The 15,540-nt window shown below is 30.2% G+C and overlaps 4 protein-coding genes across 9 annotated transcripts in view; 1 reads left to right on the forward strand and 3 right to left on the reverse strand.

Annotated features, from left to right (window-relative positions):
• The first annotated feature begins 2,643 nt into the window (after positions 1–2,643).
• LOC141533013 (uncharacterized) lies at positions 2,644–3,975 on the forward strand. The gene is made up of 2 exons (XM_074251662.1): positions 2,644–3,726; positions 3,784–3,975. Exons 1-2 carry the CDS (start codon positions 2,644–2,646, stop codon positions 3,865–3,867), a joined length of 1,167 nt encoding a protein of 388 aa, XP_074107763.1. The 3' UTR covers positions 3,868–3,975.
• A 138-nt stretch (positions 3,976–4,113) lies between these two features.
• Positions 4,114–6,314, reverse strand: LOC141533041 (uncharacterized). Its single transcript, XM_074251695.1, has 2 exons — positions 4,702–6,314; positions 4,114–4,335 (listed from the first exon to the last, which is right to left on the reverse strand). Exon 1 carries the CDS (start codon positions 5,620–5,622, stop codon positions 4,708–4,710), a length of 915 nt encoding a protein of 304 aa, XP_074107796.1. The 5' UTR covers positions 5,623–6,314; the 3' UTR covers positions 4,114–4,335; positions 4,702–4,707.
• A 6,200-nt stretch (positions 6,315–12,514) lies between these two features.
• Positions 12,515–13,864, reverse strand: LOC141533005 (uncharacterized). The gene is made up of 5 exons (XM_074251654.1): positions 13,728–13,864; positions 13,375–13,565; positions 13,068–13,313; positions 12,875–13,010; positions 12,515–12,685 (listed from the first exon to the last, which is right to left on the reverse strand). Exons 1-4 carry the CDS (start codon positions 13,822–13,824, stop codon positions 12,903–12,905), a joined length of 642 nt encoding a protein of 213 aa, XP_074107755.1. The 5' UTR covers positions 13,825–13,864; the 3' UTR covers positions 12,515–12,685; positions 12,875–12,902.
• Positions 13,728–15,540, reverse strand: part of LOC141533002 (uncharacterized) — a 29,968-nt gene continuing 28,155 nt past the window's right edge. For all 6 annotated transcript variants that reach the window (XM_074251645.1, XM_074251649.1, XM_074251648.1 and 3 more), the window contains one exon: positions 13,728–13,865. The gene's annotated coding sequence lies outside the window, so the exon portion shown is untranslated. The remainder of the gene's footprint in view (positions 13,866–15,540) is intronic.

Consider the following 15,540-nt stretch of genomic DNA (forward strand, 5'->3'; position numbering starts at 1 on the left):
TTGTTAAATCAAATATTTTTTTTTTTAATATTTAATATTAAGTTAGAGATATATACGATTGTTTAGTTTTAAACTTCAGCTACATAAAAATTTAAAGATAATTAAAATATACAGTGATATATAAATTCATTTGGCTCTTTGAAATTTTCGACCACTTTTTATTGTGTACAGTTTTATTGGATTTGAAAATTCGATTAATGAATTTTCTTGTACTTGGCCTTACTTCCCATTTTTGGAGGTGATTACGTTACTTATAATATAAATATATATAAATATAAATACATATATGTTCATGAGTAATCGGTATAATTTTAATAATAGCAAGGGAGGAGGGAGTCATTTGAACCAAAATAAGTTTAGCAATTTTCAATTATTGTCATTAAAACTAGATATAAATTTTTTTTTTTTAGAATGACAGTTTATTATGTCTACTATGATTCTCCATACAGATTTAACGTTCAAAAATAACGAGAAATTGCAGGAATGGTCCGTTAGGTAGACCGATTTCCGGATTTTTTTATGTACCTGAAGTTCTGAACGTTTTTTCGGAATCTTATAAAAAAAAATTCTTTAACGAGGAGGCTAAAAATCGTTTTCTAGCATTCGCAGTGCATGAATAACATAACAATCCCGAAAATATCTACACCAATCAATGAAACTGCCCCTGGGACGAAAAAATATCGAAAAATTCGGAAAAAAATCAAAAGCTCCCTTTGAAGCTAGTATTTCTCAGAGATACTTGTGGTAGTGTCGAATACTCTACAAAAAATAATCAGTCTTTTATCCGATCCGGAAAGACCCCTTTATCTAACCTAAAGACCGTAGAAGTATCAAAAAATCCGGAAAAGAACAAAAAAAATTACTGCGAAGGTCCCCTTGAAGCTGATGCTGCTCACGGATATTCGTAATAGTTTCCTACACTGTACAAAAAATCATCAACCTTATATCGGATCCGAAACATCCCCTACCTACCCCAAAGACATAAGAAATATCAAAAAATTCGATAAAAAAAATATTAACAACATCCTTTGCAGCTAAATAAAAACGTTCAAAACTTCAGATATATATTTTTTTTTATATAATATTTGATTGTTTACGCATAATACTAGTGTATGTAAAATATTGAAATAAGTTCATAAATTATTAACCCGTCAACTTTGAACATTTTTCAATTTGTTTTTATTATAAAAAATACCACAAGTGCTAATATTTGACAGTTTTTTTTAAATTACCTGTTTTTTTTATTTTCAAAAAAAAAAATTAAAAATCTGTTAAGAAATCTATAAAATTAAAAATTTTACGATAAACATGAAAATTTTTGAATAAGATGGACTGTACTCAAAACATTTTTATAATAATTCAATTCTTAAAAAATACTAAAGAATTTTTACAAAAATTGTCTCTCTTAATTTTTTTTTTTATTTCTAATAGGATTTTTCAAAATTTTATTGAATAATTTAATTATTCAAAATTTTTTGACACCTTAGCACTCTTTAATTATTTTTTTTAATTACTAATAGAATTTTTCAACAATTTTTTTCATAATTTAATTGCTGAAAAATACTAAAAAATTTTTGAAAAAATATATCTCTTTCATTTTTTTTTAGTTTTCATTTTTTTTTTATAATTTTTGATAAAATTTTTCAAAAATATTTTTCGGTATAAGCATTTCCAAATAATTAGTAACCAGAAATATATTTAAAAAAAAATCTGGTAATTTTTTTGGCGCCTTCGCATGTGCGCATGGGTAAATGGAGCTCTTGGGCATGATGGCACATTTGCGGTCAGATATGGGGCGAATGACCATTTTCCTGTGCGCATGTGCGAAAAAAGGTAAAATAGCTCATTTCATGTGCCGTGTGCCGTGTGCCGGTGCCCTGTGCCTCGGGCAAATAGCCACAGTCTTCTTTCGATTTGAAATATAATAATCTTCATTAAGTATTGGTATCATATCTTTCTTAATAATGTCATCGTCCGAAAAATGTAACTCGCAAACAAATTTGTCTGGTGTCAAATTTTGACTTAATGCTAAGCTCCATTTGCGCAATTTATCGGCATCCTGTATTAAATTTTATATTAAATATAATATAGCGACATTGTCTATAATAAATACAACTAATTACTCTAAATTGAACATTGCTACTAAAATTCTTATAAATAAATTAATTAAATAATACAGAATATATTATTTGTAGGTTACTTGTGGAATTTTAAATAGAGAAGTCTGTCGAAGATTGGAGTCATTATTTTTCTTACGCTCTTTTTTTCCCCCACTTAAACAATTTAGAACAGTACAACACTTCACCATCTTTATTTAAATTTAATCCGAAAATAATTAAAAATTACATAAAATAATCCTCCTAAATTATTCTTGACTTTATAAAGATAAAGACTACTAAATGCGTGACATGCGCAATAGCAGCCAAAAGGGGACCTCTGCTATCTAGCTGCAGTCTAGTGGCCAACATTGAACTAAAATCTTTACGGTATTTTCTGGACGTCACAACAGCTGGAAAACCTATAGCGAGCGTCCTCCTTCTATCTAGCCTTCGTGCCCTTACTAAACGCATTAAACGCAAGCGAGGTTAGAGAAAAAAATAAATATAAATTATATAAAATTGTCAGAGTTCTTAAAATTGAATTATGGCGAAAGCATTAAACTGTGTTTTCTGTACCAATCCTTCCGAAGAAGTGGTATTATTTTCTGAACAAACGTTAAAGCGGTGTCAAACAATTTTAAATTTTAGAAAAGAACATAACCTTAAATACAAAGACGTTGTTCTACCGAATAGAGAATATGAAGGAGGTTATCACAAAGGTTGTCAGAAATTGTTTACAGCGTTGATGAAGAGATACTGTGGATATAAATCCAATACTCAAGCAGAATCTGTTGGGGAAAAAATTTCAAATAACTCAGAGAATTTATGTCAAGAGACTTCGGTACATAAAATAAGTACACAGTCAATTGAACCAAGTCCAATTACTCTTACACCTAACTCGATAAAATTACTTGTACCAGTTATAAGACTTGAGCGGATAAAACTTAATCAGGTTAAGCCATCGACTTTCAGAGAAAATTCTGAGCAATTAGAAAATAATTATTTGTCCTCGGAAATTAAAACTAGGTCTGAATGTAAAAGAAATATTTGCATATATTGCGACCGAACTTACAAAAATTACCGTCAAAATAAACAGCGTCTATATGCAACAGAAAAAGATAAGTTTTTATTGAAAATAAAACGTGAGAACAATGAAGAGTTTTATGACAGAATAGTTAGAAATCCCGATTCAAAACTTTATTATCATAATATTTGTAAATTAAGATTTTGTTATGATACACCATTGATTGGATCTAAAATTATTGGGGTTAGTTCTTGGCACTCTCTACGTCAATATCATCAGAAAGCTTTTGCGAAAATAAGTTATTTTATTCTGAGAAATGTTGTGAAGAAAGAACGTTGTTATTTTTTGAGTTATATTTTTAAGATTTATTTGGACTATTTGGAAAAAAAAAGTCAGAAAAGTGCGGAAAGTATTGTAGGCCTTTTATCGACGCATCGTTTGGGAGATAAGATACTCAAAGAATTGCACGCAGATGTGAGACTTTTAGTGGTTCAATGTAAGAAGATACTTGCGCCGAAGACAATAGAGGTTATCGATGATGAGTTATTTGAAAAATTGAAAGACGACAATCGATCGTTCGTGAAGCAGTTCCGATTGTATCAGGTATTTCATTTTTACCAGAGTTTAGTTTTGTGTTATTAATTTTATTTGTTTTTGCAGGGAAATTATCAAGAAGAAAATTCGAATGATGAAGCAGAAAACTTGGAGGATGTTAATGACACAGATGAATTGTCGATTGTATAATTGGTTGATATACGTCATTTTTTAGAGTTTTATTACGAAAGTATTATTAATCGTAACTATTTATAAATGATAAATTAATTAAATTTATCATATCAAGGAAAAAAATTTATTGAAACTATAAATTTTATTTTATTTAAAGATTTAATCATAAAAAGAGATGATTAATATATTTGTGTTAATAATTGGAATACTTAGTTTTAAATTAACGCTTCAGTTGGATTTTAATATTAAGGGGGTATTCTGGTCTAGAGACATGAATTTTAGGTAATTTTTGAAGTGCTGTAAAAAAAGGCAAGCAATATTTTTACCATCAATTTTTTTATACATTATTTATTCACATTAGAAGCATACAAAAAAAAATAAAAAAGTAAAAAAAATTCAAAATTCCGTTAGTTATCAGCTGATGGAGTGGGGCGTCTCAAAAATTTGGTGCGTGACCATACCCACGATTTTAACTCTCCTAGCAATCTGAAATCAAAAATAAAAAGATTATCAATCTACAATAATGTCGCAATGTCTGGAACTACGGAAAAGTTACAAAAAAATTTTTTTACAAAATGGCGCCTGCCTAAAGAAAAAAAAATTTTTGTACCACTTTTTTGAACATTCTTCGATTTGTTAAAAATAGTAAAAATGAAAATTTGGGGATGGCCGTAGTTCCGGACGTAGACAAGTCCCTAAAGAAGACTCTCTTAAAATTTCAAGTAAATCGGTTCGGCAGAACCTGAGAAATCGTGGGTATCAGATTCAAAAAGACAGTTCTGAGAAAAACACGTTTAAAGTTTCAAGTAAAATTTTTGCAGTCTAAGTCATAAAATTATATTTTAAACTTACATTTATTCAATCTGCCATTCCTGCTTCATACATCGGACCTTCCTCGACTTCGAAAAAACTATTTTCGGCGTTTCTGTTTTCTATTCGAGCAGTTCTGGCCTCCTTTGATGCGCTGGATGCTCGTATCTCGGAGCGGTCAATCTGGGCGTTGTCTCGTCTGATAGCAAATGCATGCGCTTCTGGACCAATTTTCACTCCCATAATCGTCATCATCTTCAATATCGGTATAAAGCCTTCATTAAAAATACATACAGCAATAAATGTTGCAATTTCAATGATCTGAGACCCGGAATGGATATGCTTTGGAGCGAAAGTCCATATCAGCGAGTTTAGAGACTTATTATTATTTTGAGTTTCTGAACCCAAACATCGAGTCAATAACTCTTCTGATGATAAGCTCTCGTAAATTGGCTTTATAATTTTCAAAACTTTATCACACAGAGGAGGATTTTCGTGGTCAAACTCGTCTAATGTTCCTTCAGATGCAGCTTTTTGCCACTTACACCAACTCTCCGCACCAGGTGGGCAATACATATGTTGTGGGTTTTTATTCGTAGAACTATTATGGTAGTACGTTGCCCAAATTGCATTTCTCATGTTCTCAACAGAATCAGGATGCCGGCGAATCGCTAAGCCATAGTATAAAGACAATTTATTGATGACTTTATCAGTTAATTTGCCTTCACCTTTTCCACCAACCCCTGTATTATCTTTTTTTCGCTTTTCGTAGCCTCGCACCCATTCTTTTTGGACGTGTCCTACGCACTCTTTTTTTTGGACAAGTGGGTCACCATCGTAAGGATCTATATCAAGTATACCCTTGAACGTCTTAGTGTCACCATCTCCAATATACTTTACGTATTTCACGCCTTGTTTTTCCTCCGATCTACAGAACATTTCGACGATAGCATCAACTTCCATTTTGCCCGCACTTCCTTTATGGTTTATTGTACAGGATTCTTCATGATCTTCATACCAATCGTTGTATGCAGAAATATCGGAATTTTTCTTATTTTTCCAAACATTGCAGCCTTGACAAAAACTGGATTTGACCACGGTATCAACGACCTTCTTACAATTTTTTGCTACAAGTGTAGTTGCTCCGAATAGCGAATTAAAACCTCTTTTTTTTCATGTGCCATCACCGGATACAGTGAAATCCGTTGGACTGTCATTAGAATCAAAAGCTGAAATTAACTCTTTTTCTTCATTCACAGCTTTGGAGATAATGAAATCATAAACTGTAGATGCGGCCACGTGTATGTTTTTGACACAAGCGTAATAAGTAGAGATTGATATTCCTTGACAAATATCCATTATGCTGCAGAAGATATTTAATCCTTCCCTGCCAACTCCCAAAAGCCGCATAGCAAATATCACTCGTCGGTTTACTTCGAAGGATTTGTCAACGAATGGACATGATGGAATGTAGCGTAGACTATCGCAACTGCATTGTAATGCAATTTTGAACCCGAGTCCGCGTTGAGCCGTTCTTGAAAATCTAATCTTGTTGTTGCATGTAGTACACGAAACAAACGAAGAAATCGCGGAAAAGACCGTGAAAAACTCCAAAACACAGTAGCCGTAATTATTATCTATAATCACCTCTTCATCATTTGATTTCTCAATTTTGCTGCTGATGCACTCGTAAAACTGGTGTTTTCCTGTTCCGTAAATCTATTGTCGTGAAATCGCCTTTTTTTGTCGCTCTGGACGCGTAATCCTTCGCGCTGAGGATTTTTTATCCATTTTATTTAAAAAAAATTGAAATAATCACTCAAAATATTTTTATTTCACTCACAGCACATACGTTCACGTGGTTTACAGGTTAAAATTCAACTGTTAGCAGCTGGATGTAAGCGAATACTGAATATAAAAGACACAGGTCACCTAGAGTTATTGTATTACAATATATATATATATATATATATATATATATATATATATATATATATATATATATATATATATATATATATATAACGGAACAAAAGGGCTTACTAAGAAATATAGATTCAGGTAGTTGGAGAACCCATTATGTCTTTTGTTCGATTAGTTGCAGCCCAACCGATTTGGATGCCTGCTCAGCAAAATACTTATTTCTCCGAAAATAATTTGAATTTGGGAAAATCCTCTCGTAGACATATTCTTAAATAGTTAAACTATGAAAATATGAAAAAAAAAAAAAATCGATTTTTTTTTATTTCTAGACCAGAATACCCCCTTAAACATAAGATATATTAATTAATTTATTATTCAATACATTTTAAGAGGTAGTGTTATCTCATTTTTTGTGGTTCATCTTGAATCAAATGTTCCTTAAAAGCGAATAAGCTCAGAAGAATGAAAAATGTATTTCCATTAATTTATATATTAATAAGTAAAAATAATGTCACAAGTATCTAAAGATAAGGGGTTTTACTGAATTTTATAATGATTTTTCCATAAAATAAAAAGTTAAATATTAAATAAATTACTAAATTTAACTAAAAAATATTTTTCTTTTTCATAAAATCGGTTTTTTTTTTTTTAGAGAAATTTCGTGTCATTGCAAAGGTCTTGATTAAAATTTGTGCCTTTTCAAGATTTTATTTTATTCTCATTGATATTCAATTTATATGATAAGTATTTTGACTGCATTCGAAAATGCTCTATCTCTAAATACATAATTAAGAAATGATCCAGTATCTCGTGAACTATTGACATTTTTAAAGATATACGCTCATCCTGATGTTACACTCATCAAGACCTTTCATTTGAGTACCCACATCAATTTTTCATATATTTATATATATTATATATATTAGGGTGTGCCAAAATTCAATTTCCATGAAGAACCCCTTTAAAATTATAATTTTGAGTTCTGCTGTTAGCAGGAGTTGTGTTTGGGCATTTTCAAAGATATTTTGGGGTGAGATGATTTATTTGATTTTCATTGAATTTTTTTACAGGAATTTAATTTGGGCATTTTTGATAAAATTTAAAATTAAAAATTTTTTACAGAAGAATTTTTTGGATACTTCCGGCCAAATTTGAAATTTCAGCGGAAATGGCCAAATAAAGCTCTTGTTAAAAAATTCTCTGAATATCAAATAAATTCTTTACGCTCAAAATATGCCAGGAAATGCCCAAACACAACTCCTATTAAAAGCGGAACCCAAAATTCCAATTTTGAGAGGTCCATCATCGAAGTTAAATTTTGAAACACCCTAATAAAATATATAAAAAATAAATAAAAATGCATGTGGGTACTCAAATGAAAGCTCTTGATGAATGTAACATCGAGATGAGCTTATATTTTTAAAAACGTCAACATTTAAGAAAGTACAATGCAATTTAACAAAATTCATTATTTAATGAAGCAAAATTTTATTTAGTGATAGTTCACAAGTTACGGCAGTTACATGATGACTGCAAGGTTACTAGTTTTTAATAATTTAAAATTGTTCATCTTCCATTTTTCGTAAATGCTTTTGCAAATATTATTCTTCATGTTTCTTAAGATTATTATTTCAAGAGTCTTGGCTTGTATTCTATTTTTTATTATAAATAAATAATTAATTGATGAAAAATAAATTCTCAGTACACCTGAATATTTCATAAAATTATTCTCAGAACTACTGTTGTGTACATTGAAGTTTTAATTTTATTTTTTAAAACTAAAACCAGTATTTTAGAGATCAACATTTATAGCGAAAATTATTCACCCTATTTTAAAGATTTATTATTACGGTATCTTTTTAACTTCTTGTTAAGAAAATCAAAGATTTTCAAGAATTGGGAAATTATTGGTTTTACCAATTTTGAATTTTCTTAGCGGGAAGTTGAAAATTTTTCCAAATGTCAATTCCAAAAATTAATCAGTTTTTAAAATCAAAAAACTACGTTGATCACCGCTGATCCAGTCAAAATCGGTTGATTCTTTCAAGAGATATCGTCGACGAAAAAAAAACTGAAAAAACTATTTTTTCGAAATTACTCCGAAATTCCTAGTTCGATCAATTCAAACTTAAAGATTCTTCACGAGGCTCAAAAAACTGCGTCGAATGCCATTAACCGCGTGAAAATCGGTTGATTTTCTTAAAAGTTATTGCGGTTTGAAAATTCAAAAAATATTGTTCTATGAAACTTCTATCAGACTCGAAGAGCTCAATAGCATAGAAAAGCTGTTTCTTCGTACTCGGAAAGCTTAAAATGACACTGCGTAGGTCATTTAAAGATCAAAAAATTTGATTCAAACGAACGACAGTCTAAAATTCGAAAATATGGTTTCGTACCTTCTTCCAAGTTATTTTTTAAAGATTTAAAAATTTTGTCAAGTTTTTAATTCTAAGATCATATTCCATTGATGAAAATGCACCCATGTCATTAACAATCGGATTTAATAGATTTTTTCTCATACTTATAACTGTAATTCTCTCGATTTTTTTAGTTTTTTGAGATTTTTTAAAAATTCTGAAACGTAAAAGGAAAAGATTTCAGATTCAAATTTAGGGAAACACAGTACATAAAAATCATACTCAATCTGAATCCAAAAAATTTATTTATCTCGATTCAGTGATTTGAAATACATAAAAATCATACTTGATCTGGGTCTAAAAAATTTTATTCATCGTTGTGACTGCAGTTTTTCGCAATTTATTGCCTTTTTTTTTTTATTTTTTGGATTGTACTCAAAATTTTGAGGGTGTACCGGCAAAACTGACTTCAGATTCAGATTTAGCGCGTCAAAATACATAAATAAAGGTAGGTCCCGGATTATATTTTTTGGATTTGCCCTCATTTTTTATCTCAGAGAAAAAAATTAAGGAAATCACTCCAAAATGTCTCAGTCTCAAGTCATATCCTGACAACGTCGAGCCCAGCTAAATAGGATAGATAACGATAATTAATTGCAAATGTGATGAAACGAATTATTTTAACTACTGTTAATGAGCGTGTTCAGTCGAACTAAGTACTGAGTATACTTAGTAAGTAACTAAGAGTACTGAGCTCAGTTTTCGGCTTGGACAACTTTGCTGATATTAAGGAAATTTTCTCTCACCGCCATTTTACTTAGTATTTTTTGGCGGTAAATGCGAGCTTAATTTTATGTTAAAGAAAAACGTTTGTAATAAATTAATAAATAATAATTCTGGAACATGACAGACCCTAATTATTTTGAAATGTCGTATGAATACGAAAATTTCACTTATAAATTATCGGGCACGAGAAAATTCCATGAGAAAATGTGTAACGGTAAGTAAAAAAGAGGTTATGAAAAATTATCTGGACTTTTTATCATAAATAATAAAATTAGTTTTATAATAAATATGAAAATTTAAGTAATTTATTTTATACTCAGATGATGATTTCGCTGCGGCTTATTGTTATGAAATAATGCTTAATCAAATTAATGTAGACCAAACAAGTAATTCAGATGACTATCAGCAGGCAAGTAATCAAGATGAAGAATTAATTGAAGATCCCCCAGGAATCGATAAAAAAGGTTTTAAATAAGTTTTTTTATTTAATATGAGGTCTAGTTTCTAATATTAATATGAACTCATTTTCATTCTGTTTTTTTATTGTAGACGTTGATGATAACACAGTTTGGAACGATGCTACAATTAAACTGTTACTTCATGAATATTTTGTTAGAAAAGAAAAATTTCGAAATCCTAAAATAAAGAAATTAACATTATGGCGTGAAATCGCAGATGAGTTTAACAAAAATCATTTTCAATTTACTTCCAATGATGCACAGAGAAAGTTTGGGAATATGAAGACTACTTACTCGAAAATAAAAAAAAATAATTCGAAACGTACTACTGGAAAAGGACGTAAACAATGGCCTTGGGTAAAGTCAATGGATGAAATTTTTCATAACGATTTGTCAATTAATTTTGGATCTAATGTTGTCGGAAGTATGTCATCAGCAGAGGAAAATAACGAAGTCATCGACTTATCAAATCCAGAGTCTAATAGGTATGTAATAAAATAATTTTTCTATTATTTTTAGACATTTAATAATTTTAGATTAACATTATTTATTTAATTCGATGGTATTTTATATTTTGTTGAATTTTACAGTTTTCTGAAAGCAAACAAGTAATAAATATATAAAGGATAAAATTATGTTCAATTAACAGGATCGATTTACTTTATCGGCTTGACTAAGAGTCGTCATCGTTTGAGTCATTTTCATTGAGGTCCAGTAGGTCATCGAGGTTTTGGAATAGACTTTCAACTTTAGATGCATCGACATCATCTAAGAGCTTGAGATAAGGTTCATTCAAAGTTTTATCAGTTATAAATAATTCTCCTGCCAGTTTACTTCTTCCCTTGTATCATCGCTTGTTTTCGTCCCTAAATGTGTCTCATTTTTTCTTCAAATCGTTTCTTCCACTTCATCAAAGCCTCTACTGTCACTCTAGTATTTTCGAATCGTTTTCTTTCATCTTCTTCCTCTTCAATCAACTTCCTAGCATGTTCCTGTAGATGAAGCCCAATCCTGTTCAACCATTCCTGAGCGGTATTCACAAGAAGAAACACCACCACCATTCTCAAGTTTTCCTGGATCTGCTCGTTCATACTGCTGTTTCATAATCCATATTGCTGTTGATTTAATTATAAATAATTTAATGTCGAACAGTATTTTTCAATAATATGCAAATAACTAATATATTTATCCTTACCTACACTCGAATACCTATCTTTTATTATTAAATTATCATTTTAGTTACTTTTTTTTTACGCTAAAAAATAATGAATATCTATTAGATTAATACACATTTTTATAATTCATTGCAGCACTAAAAATAATGCACCAGACGGCAGTAAGTCTAAAGCTTCGAGTTCTAATGAGATTCATTCCAGTGCTGACAATCAGGGAACATCACCGAATTGTTATAAATCAGCGCGAGGTAAAAATATTTATTATCATCGACAAAAACAATTAGATTTAGATTCAAGTAAATTAGAAGTCATGAAAGTATTTAATGAGAAGTTAGAAGAATGTAAAAATTTACAAAAAGAAAATCTTATGATATGGAAAGAAAAGATGACTGACTTGACAGAAGTTTTTCGAAAACGGAATGAACTTCTGAAACAAATAATAAATCAAAAATAAAAGTAAAATTTATGTTTCATGTGGTATGTCAGGTTTCTAATCTGTAATAAAATTTTAATTATCAATATTTTTATATACATAAAATAAGCTGCTCTAATAGTTTATTTATTGTATGAAATTTTATTCCAGATTTAAAAACTGGCACTTATCAACTTAAATCTCAATAAATAATACTAAGTCATCATAATACTATTATAATTTCTTAAGAAATAAAAAAAATGCTTGTATTGAACCTATTAAACACTACAATAAATAAGATATTAGTTTTAAAAATTATGTAATTTTATTTCTTACTATTACACAGATACAATTATTAAATTAATAAACATCGTTTTTACAGTGAATTCATTATAGTATTCCGTTTTTCAATTGCTCCAATAGTTTCATCTTCCTCCTCTATGTGTACATCAATTTCTATTTCATCGTTATTATCAATATTATTGTTATTATTATTAAAAATATCCCTAACATTAGCATCGCCTTGCATTAACATAAAATTATGCAGTGTACACGCTGCGGAAGTTATTTTAATTGCCATAGAAACAGATTTGACATTTAAAAACTGTAATCTACGGAATTTTCCTTTCAGTAAACCGAATGCGCGCTCGATTATTGAACGCGATGACGCATGATTGACATTGTAATTTATTTGTTGTCTGGTGAGGTGACCATTATCTTTGAAGGGCGTTAAAATATTCATCATCAATGGATATGCTGAATCTCCAAGTATATGTTGATTCGGCCGTAGCAAGGGATTTCCAGCATCTGTTAATCGTGTAAACAGAGGTGAAGATCTGAAAACAGACGCATCGTGCGCTCTCCCAGGTCTTCCAATCAGAACATCAATAAATTTCCCTTTATGATCACATGTACCTGTGGAATTTTATCTATTTTTAATTACTAAGTTATCAATATTAATTTTGTTTTAAATATTTGGCAAGAGAGTAAGGGAATTACTAGTGTCTCATTTATATATATTTATATATGCACATATAAATATACATGCGTACATAATTAATATAAGATAATAACATAATTATAGTTATAATAATATAATAATACCTTGTAATATTATTGAATGAGTTTCTTTTCAATTATAATAATCGTTTGCATTTCCTGGTGGTTGCAAAATTTCAATATGGGATCCGTCGATAGCTCCGATAATTCCGGGAAATCCCCCTGGTTTTGAAAGAAACTCCTAAATGCAAATATAATTACAAATCTTTATGACCATACCAATATCGTTAGTACTTACAGCTTCAATTATTTCCCATTCATTTGCATCCGGCCAACGAACGAATTGAGGCAAAAGATTAGACAGTATATCGACAATTTCTTTAAATGTCAAGTGAGCATTAGATTTAGGTAACCCAAATCTATCAGCAACCGAGCGAAAACTATCGGGAGTAGCCAAAATCCAAATTGTCAATAAAATTTTTTTTTGCAGAGGAATGTCATCATCAATATTAAGAATATGGGGCCTAATGGCATTTTCTAGTTCCTGTGAAAAAAATGATGTACTATATTTTAATAAATTTTGACTAGCAGAATTGTCTTCTTACTTCGATAGATTCTCGTGACATCCGAAAGTGGGAATAAAATTCATAATCTGTATAGTTAGGAATGACTTCTTCAAAATAATTTAATATCCTAGCAGGAGCGTAGTCACAAGGATTTATTTCAATGCCACCATGTAAGTTTCCTTCAAACTCTAATATTAAATCTTCCGCTTCATTTATAATATTATTGAACCCTTAACAAAAATGAAAAACATATTTTACTCATTTCAGTTAAAAATAAAACTATTGAAAACTATTTTTAGACATTTGTTAAAAATAAAACTATTGTAAACTATTGAAATTGCCATACATCTGTAACTTCAGGATTATTTAATTTAACCAATTTTTTCACTCACCATTTATTGGAAATTGCTGCACTAAATTGTTAATATCGTCGAAAGGATCATACAGAATTTCATCCATTAAAATATTATTATGTATAATATTATTCATGGTATTTTACTTATTAGCGGTTGTCCATTAATCACGTGAGGCTTGAAAGAGGGGGGAGGGGTTTGATAAAAATCACGAAAATAACACAAGGGGGAGGGGGGGGTGTAGTAAGATATCTCGTGTATTTATTTTTTCGTCTAACGCGCGATTTTTAAACAAATATTAATTAAGCGGCACTGCGTGGCGTGTAGTGACCTTGACTCGCCGTTGCCAGGCAACGGACGGAGGCCTCACGCGCATGCGCCGCCGGCCGCCCGGCTCGGCATGCAGTCGTCGCAGTCGACAGTTATTCTGTTGTTTTGGCGCCGAATACATGCGTAAACCGTTACCTTGTACGTTTTTCATTAAAACAATGTTTAAAGTAGGTGATCTGTATAAGGGGTATTCCATGCCAAATCGACCACTTTTGACCCCGACCCTTTTCGATTTGGCCGAAAGTTTTCCATCCTTTTCTACCCTATAAAAAACGGTTCTCAGAATTTTTTTGAATTTTTTTACCTAACTCCAAAAAAGTTATGAATTTTTCAAAAAAATGGCTTTTTTATTTTCAAATAGCCATAACTTTTTCAAAACTAAACATTTAGGTACCTTTTTTTTTTTTAAATTTTTGTTTTTAGATGTACTTTCCGATAAAAATATTAAAAAATTTTTGTAAGTCAATACATATGGAATTTTTCAGTTTTTGACAAAAATCAATGATTTTTCGAAGTTCGACATTTTTTTTTAATTTTTTTTTCTAAAATAAACTTTAATCAATTCCACGGTTATCCCTGTAGAACCCAGATTGGGCCGATTTCTCTTTCTATTTTTTTTATTCAATTGAAAAAATATTGTTAAATTTTCAAAAATGGAAAAAAAATTTTTTTTCATAAATTTTATTTATATAATGAGATAAATACAATTCAACGATTTCACGGCATTATATTTACAATTTAGAGGCTTCATCGATGACTGTATTTAGTAAGATTCAAATTTTAATATATCAATTTCAATAGATCGATAAACTAGGGATAACAATTATCGACTTACCTATAGCCAGTAAACTAGATGCTATAAGCTAGTATGTTTTGATTAAAAGTGCGGCTTTTTCATTTTGAAATCTAAAACATAACCTATAAATCTTTTGTGCAATCTAGTGTTTTATAAAAGATTGTCATTACATTTGTTGTATAAATAAATAATTTCTCTAGTTTATAAGCGCTTTTTTAATTTGTCTTTATGGCGTCAAAAAAGGTATTTGATCGGTGTTGTAATCCTTTTGAGTTGGAATCTCATTTTAAAAAAATTGGTTTACGTCCGGCGACTGATATTATGAAAGTAACGTTAGGATTAGATGATAATTATTTATTATGCAGTTCATGTCGAAAAAAAGCTTCAGAGTTAGTGAAGCAACAAACAAATGCTCGTAATGATCCTAATGCTGATGTAAGTGACCGTGAAGACAACTATAGTGACAATAATGACAACAATGATCAGGCTGATAATGATAGTAATACAACTGCCATGGATCTCCCATTATCCTTATCATTCCGTAAGTTTTTTTAATTATTTATACGTTACTTGAATACATTTCTAGTAGCTATATGTTTCACTATTATTTTTTAAGGTTCCATGTCATTTGATAGCGAACCCAAAGCATCACAATCAAGCTCAGGATCCCAAGTTAGCGCTGCAACTCAATTACCCGTAATAAACCATGCATTAGAATTGTTAAAT

Source organism: Cotesia typhae, unplaced genomic scaffold (assembly GCF_013202065.1).
Source record: "Cotesia typhae breed Kobodo isofemale line unplaced genomic scaffold, CoteBio_Ctyphae contig_81, whole genome shotgun sequence".
Classification (NCBI taxonomy): domain Eukaryota; kingdom Metazoa; phylum Arthropoda; class Insecta; order Hymenoptera; family Braconidae; genus Cotesia; species Cotesia typhae.

Bases quoted from the DNA above. Each gene is read 5' to 3' on its own strand.
- LOC141533013 (XM_074251662.1), top strand. From the start codon at position 2,644: ATGGCGAAAGCATTAAACTGTGTTTTCTGTACCAATCCTTCCGAAGAA. The intron at 3,727-3,783 runs GTATTTCATTTT...TTGTTTTTGCAG, and splicing joins AGCAGTTCCGATTGTATCAG to GGAAATTATCAAGAAGAAAA.
- LOC141533041 (XM_074251695.1), bottom strand. From the start codon at position 5,622: ATGGAAGTTGATGCTATCGTCGAAATGTTCTGTAGATCGGAGGAAAAA.
- LOC141533005 (XM_074251654.1), bottom strand. From the start codon at position 13,824: ATGAATAATATTATACATAATAATATTTTAATGGATGAAATTCTGTAT. The intron at 13,566-13,727 runs GTGAGTGAAAAA...ATTTTTGTTAAG, and splicing joins GCAGCAATTTCCAATAAATG to GGTTCAATAATATTATAAAT. The intron at 13,011-13,067 runs GTAAGTACTAAC...ATTTGCATTTAG, and splicing joins AATGGGAAATAATTGAAGCT to GAGTTTCTTTCAAAACCAGG.